The 6,187-nt window shown below is 45.7% G+C and overlaps 1 protein-coding gene across 1 annotated transcript; it reads right to left on the reverse strand.

Annotated features, from left to right (window-relative positions):
- Positions 1 to 1,563: 1,563 nt before the first annotated feature.
- On the reverse strand, positions 1,564 to 2,795 carry LOC147972737 (uncharacterized). The gene is made up of 2 exons (XM_087523565.1): positions 1,942 to 2,795; positions 1,564 to 1,836 (listed from the first exon to the last, which is right to left on the reverse strand). The coding sequence occupies exons 1-2, from the start codon at positions 2,705 to 2,707 to the stop codon at positions 1,790 to 1,792; spliced, it is 813 nt and encodes a 270-aa protein (XP_087379691.1). The 5' UTR covers positions 2,708 to 2,795; the 3' UTR covers positions 1,564 to 1,789.
- Positions 2,796 to 6,187: the final 3,392 nt, after the last annotated feature.

A 6,187-nucleotide genomic window follows, 5' to 3' on the forward strand; every position in this document is an offset into this window, starting at 1 on the left:
AACAAGAGCCATAACAATTCTTAGCGAATCCTTCTTCGAGACGGGAGAAAATATGTTAACATAGTCTATGCCCTCTCTTTGTGTGTAACCTTTAGCGACAAGTCTTGCTTTGAATCGTTCGACATTTCCTTTAGAGTCATGCTTAGTTTTGTAGACCCACTTACAACCCACCTTTTTGACTCCCTCAGGAATTTCTACTAAATCCCAAACATCATTAATACTCATTGACTTAATTTCGTCATTCATGGCCTCAAGCCACTTAGATGAGTGTCCGCTTGTCATGGCTTCCTCAAAGGAGGTGGAATCATTTGCCTTACTAATGTAATTTCCATCTTCAGTCATGTAAACAACATATTCATCTGTATTAATGGCAGCTCTTCTATCCCGCTGTGATCTACGTAAAGGTTCATTAGATATCACAGAAGACTGGGTGATGTGAGGCTCATTATTAGGCGCTGCACCAATAAACCCTGAATCATTAACTAGAGGTGTTGCGCTTGAAGACGAAGGAAAAACAGACTCTGGGATCATCGGTAATGGTATGTCAGTCCGATTTTCCTCAAATGTGATTTTTCTTGTCTCGGAGCTCTGACTGACATTAACATTCTCTAAAAATTTAGCATGCCTCGTTTCGACAAATTTAGTGGTACGTGTTGGACAATAGAAACGGAAGCCTTTGGATGTTGCAGGATATCCAACAAAATGGCAACTGACGGTTTTAGGATCTAATTTTCCAATGTGTGGATTAAAAATCTTAGCTTTAGAAGGACAACCCCACACATGCAAATAGTTTAATTTGGGTTTCTTCCTAGTCCACAATTCATAAGGTGTATTGGGTACTGATTTACTAGGAACCCGATTAAGTATATGCACGGCTGTCTTTAATGCTTCCATCCACAAATTAACCGGTAAACTGGAGTTGGAAACCATGCTCCGTACCATATCAATAAGTGTACGGTTGCGTCTTTCAGCGACTCCATTTTGTTGAGGTTCACCCGGCATTGAGTATTGGGCGATTATTCCATTTTCTTGAAGAAATAGAGCAAAGGGACCAGGAATTTGTCCATAAGGAGCATGTCTCCCGTAATATTCTCCGCCTCAATCTGATCGCACTACTTTAATCTTCAAATTATGCTGATTTTCTACTTCAGCTTTGTAGATTTTAAATTTATCGAGTGCTTCAGATCATTCACGAATAGGAAAAATGTATCCGTAACGAGAATAATCATTGGTGAAAGTAATAAAGGAGTCATATCCATCGGCAGAAGTAATAGGAAATGGACCACAAATGTCAGTGTGGATTAATTCCAAAACCCCACTACTAAGAATTGCTCCTTTCTTAATTTGTTTTACGAATTTCCCCTTAATACAATCGATGCAGTGATCTAAATCAGAGAAGTCTAAGGGGTGAAGTATCTCTTCTTTAATGAGATGCTCCATTCTCCCCTTCGAAATATGGCCTAAGCGACAGTGCCATAATTTCGACGAAGTCTCATGCTTATTTATTACATCACAAACATTCAAAGATTCAGAGGAGTCGTTCAAAAGGAGTCTATAGAGTTTGTCATGGCGAACGCCATGACCAATATCATCATGACCAATCTTAATAACACATCGTTTGTTCCCAAAATAAGTCTCAAAACCATCATCATCTAATAGAGAAACAGAAATAAGGTTCCTCCTCATGGTAGGAACATAAATAGCATTATTAAGGAGGGTCAAGCCATCTTTTAGCATTAACGGGAGAGTCCCAACAGCTTCAACATTAGCCTCCTGTCCATTTGCAACTCTAAGAGTTCGCTCCCCCCTTTGAAGCGTCCTCACGGTAAGGAATCCCTGCAATGAGTTAGAAATGTGCACGGTGGCACCTGAGTCAACCCACCAAGTATTAGGGAAAATCAATGTAAAGGGATTCATCAACCATGGAAATTGTGTCCATACCCTTCTTTACAAGCCATGCCTTAAAGCCATCGCAATCCTTCTGCTTATGTCCGTCATGTTTGCAAAACTTGCAATAAGGCTTCTTAGGTGCAGAAGGATCCTTAGCAACAGAAGGCTTTGACCTTTTGGCCCCAGACTTGCTTGATTCAGCCTTATGTGCAGGACCTAATTTTTTCTGAGTCTTATTTTCACCATTAAACTTTCTCTTCCCTGAGTTCATGGAAGTAAGATGAGCGTAATCTTTTCTCTCAATCTCAAGTCGCTCCTCTTCTTGAACGCACATAGCCGTGAGCTCACCCATGGTCCACTTCTCCTTCTGTGTATTATAGTTGATCTTGAATGGACCAAACTCCACAGGAAGGGAGGTCATAATGAAATGAACCAAGAAGCCCTCGGAAATATCCATGTCCATGCCCTTTAATTTTGCGGCCATATCGTTCATAGTCATGATATGTTCTCTCACACCGCTTGCACCATCATACTTAGTGGTGAGCATTTTCATGATCAGTGTACTGGCATAGACTTTTGTGGAGCCTTTAAACTGTTCCTCCACCGATGCCAGATAAGTCTTAGCACATTCGGAATCGGGGATAGCTCCCCTAATCCCAAGAGTAATTGTGCTTTTCATGATCATGAGGGACAATCGATTGGAGCGCTCCCACTTCTCCTTGTTAGCCTCATAAACCTTAGTTCTCTCAGCAAGGTTTTCATCATCAAAGGACAAGGGAACTGGAGCCTTCTCCCAAAGTGCGTAGTCAAGATCCATGACCCCAAGGTTAATGGAAATCTGCTCCTTCCATGTAGGAAAGTTAGTCCCATTGAGGTGCTCAATTGAGTTCAGGAGCCCAGAAATAAGTGATGAGTTCAAAGCTGAATAAAACATAAATAACATGGATATTAAAATTACGAATTATGAAAATATCCATATTTTTTTTTGCATGATATCAATCCTACGTTGGTCTGATTAACATCATGACAAATTTAATAAAATCCTAATTCGCAATACCGTTGGGCAATAACGAAAAAAAAGACCTAATCATATAATAACATCATCGGGAAATTAACCGAAATATTCATGATCACAAACAACGTTGGTCAGTATGTGATCATGCATTACTAAAATTAATTATGGCAATTATCCCGAATAATATTGCAGTGTTAAACCAAAATTTCACGCTGGTTCTATTTTAATTTAACACAATTATGCTAAAAGATCTACTGATCATACAAAGAAATAATTGTATATAAATAATCAGCAGACTTATATGTGTACTACATACAGAGAGTTAATTACATATCTGCACTTACTAGTACTAGTTCTCATAGTACTGGAAAAATGCTACCGCACTCTTATACTCGGCCATCGTATCTTTAGCCAGAAAGAGAATTGATGTGCGGCCCAGTAACTCGCATAGCCCAAATAATATCATAGCCAGCCGCAGCTAGTCAGTTACCAGACTCGTGTGCTAGTCAAATCCCTAATCGAGCTTCCTACTGCGCCGCCGCCACTCACAAGAAATCCGGATCGGATAAGCGGCTGTTGCGGGAGTGAGCCAGCTCTGCGAGGATGGCACCGATGCGCGGCAGTCGGGGCTAAGGCGTCGTGCGCGGCGGCGGGAGCACCGGCCTGAGGCGCACGGCAGCGGGAGCACTGCCTGAGGCGCGCGGCGGCTCCTAATGCGCACGGCGGCGCGAGCACGACCTAAAGCGCAGCAGCTCCTGATGCGCACGGCGACAACACCACCACCCTGAGGCGCACGGTGGTGGCAGCACCACCTGATGTGCGCGGGCGAGGCCTAATTATGCGATTTTTTAGGCAAGTTCTATCAGACAGATTTAATCTATTGTCAATTTTCTCAAATAGATTCATGTAATTAGATCCAATCGGCTACTGATACCAAATGTAAGAAATATTGCTGGGATTATGCAATTGCTAATAGGATCTCATCTAATACACATGAACACTACTCGATTCGATGCGGAAATTAGTGGACAGTAGTGTGTTTATACCTCTGTTTGGAGAGGCCATCTCGATGGAGTAAGGAGAGTCTGATGACTAACTGCAGCAGCGTAGTAGATCACTCCGGCACCTCGCCGGAGTAAGGAGAGGCTTTCACGTCAACGTCCAGCGCACTCTCAATTGGATTTGGAGTGAATTTGAAGGGCACTGTTATCCTAAACGATACGACGATCAAATAGGTGCAGGGATGCCCTCCTTTATATATAGCGCTGTATATAACGTGGGACCTAACCATAACCTTAATTAGCCCCCCAATCACAGGCGCAAATTGCTAATTACCATTAATTAGTGTTAATCCTGTAATTCACTATTGGACCCACTTTAACTTATGGTAATTAACATTTTTACCATTTAATCACTTATTTTTTCCAACATCAACATCCATCAGCTAATTTTGTACGTGCACGTTGCCTCAGGAAGAATCGATCAAGCGTGGTTTCGTACATACGTGTCCGGTCGACAGAAAGTACTCGTCAAGGAGCCGGCTTGCAATGTTTGATCGGGCTTGAGACAACAATTGGTATCAGAGCTTTGGTGTATCGGCGTGATTCTCGGAAAGCAGTCAAAGGATCATGTCGAACACAGGCAAGGAGATCGTGACGGTGGCAGCGGGAGCACCGATACCGATGGTGGGGGATCACAGTTCCCCCGTCTGGATCGAGAGGACTACACACTATGGGCGGTGAACATGGAAGCCGCGATGGAGGGAGCTGAGTAATGGGAAGCCATCCACCCCGGCGGCGCCGAGTACGTGAAGGGCGCGGTGAAGTACCAGAAGGATCGTCAGGCGTTAACGGCGATCTACTCCGCCTTGCCGAAGGATGCGCTGCAATACCTCGTTGGAAAGAACTCGGCAAAGGAGGCATGGGAGACCATCAAGATCCTGCACCAGGGTCATGACCGTGTCAAAGAAGCACACCTTCAGTCCCAGATGAGAAGCTACGAGTGCCTGAAGATGGATGAAAGTGAGACAGTTGATCAGTTTGCCTCCCGTCTCAAGACCCTCGTCAACGGCATACGCAACTATGGTTCAACCCTAGAAGAAGTTGCGATCGTCCGACGATTTTTGCGCGTCGCGCTGGCACGCTACATCCAGATCGTCACGTCGATCGAATAATGTCTCGACCTGAAAACTCTCACGGTTGAGGATCTCGTAGGAAGGTTCAAGGCCCATGATGAGAGAATTCGTCTCAGTTTTGGCGACGCGGAGCCGAGTGAGCACCTGATGTTCACAAAGGCGCAATTTATCGCCCTGTCGAAAGAAAAGCTAGGCGGATTCACGAGCAGCGGCAAGAAGGGGAAGGGGAAGCAGCGCTCGGCGAGAAAGAACTTCGCTGATTCAGATGATGAGGCTGCACCTGAACCACCGAGGAGGAAGTTTGACATCAGAAAAGTAAGGTGTTATAAGTGTGGCCTCCTCGGTCACTTTAAGACTGACTGCGAGGAAACACCAAAGCAACGGGCGCTCATCGCCGCGGAAGGAGACGATGGGGATATGATGCTGATGTGCGAGCTAGTGGACGAGGAGGATCCAGATGATCTTGCTCAGTTGGACATAGGTCCGATGAGTGCATCTGCGCCAATAAACCCGGACGTAGTCGTGGCGTCAGAAGACCATGATGTAAGACGTGACGGTGTGGTCATGCCAGTAAACCAAGGCGAAGTCTTGGCGCCAGAAGACCAGGACACAAGGTGTGACAGTATGGTCGCGCTCGAAAACGGCGAAGACGTGGTGCCAGAAGTCCACGACACAAGGTGTGATGGTGTGGTCGCGCTAGAAGACGGCGAAAGTCTCGTCAGAAGAACACGTCACAGGGCGTGACACAATGGTTGCGCAGGAAGATGGCAAATACGTGTCGCCAGAAGAACACGACGCGAGGCGTGATGAAGTGGTCACCCCAGAAAAACGCAACACGCCGCGAGCAACACTCAGGCCAAACAAGCATGTCGCGTACATTGTGTCAAACAGTGTAGCTGCAGGTTGTGCAGCTGTCTTCAGCCTCAGCGCATCCGACGTGGCAACTCAAGGCGCTAGTGGCATTGTCCGCGATGCAACGAGCGGCAAGCAAGCCATCCCGCGTGAGAAGGCAGCCGACATAAGGTGTTGCGTGTACGCGGCTGGTGCGGATTTGTTCGCGAGCATATGCAACCCAGCAGAAGGGTCGGATGATGGCAGCCCGTCCAGCAAGATGGCTGCAGGAAGTTTCCAGCAAAGGAGCAAACCAC

This window comes from Triticum urartu, chromosome 5A, assembly GCF_056163025.1.
Source record: "Triticum urartu cultivar PI428250 chromosome 5A, HENAU_Tu73, whole genome shotgun sequence".
Lineage (NCBI taxonomy): Eukaryota > Viridiplantae > Streptophyta > Magnoliopsida > Poales > Poaceae > Triticum > Triticum urartu.

What these genes read in the sequence shown, in the direction of transcription:
- LOC147972737 (XM_087523565.1), bottom strand. Translation starts at nt 2,707, where the DNA reads ATGGATCTTGACTACGCACTTTGGGAGAAGGCTCCAGTTCCCTTGTCC. An exon ending in GGCATGGCTTGTAAAGAAGG is followed by an intron (nt 1,837 to 1,941) that starts GTATGGACACAA and finishes AACTCATTGCAG; the next exon opens with GGATTCCTTACCGTGAGGAC.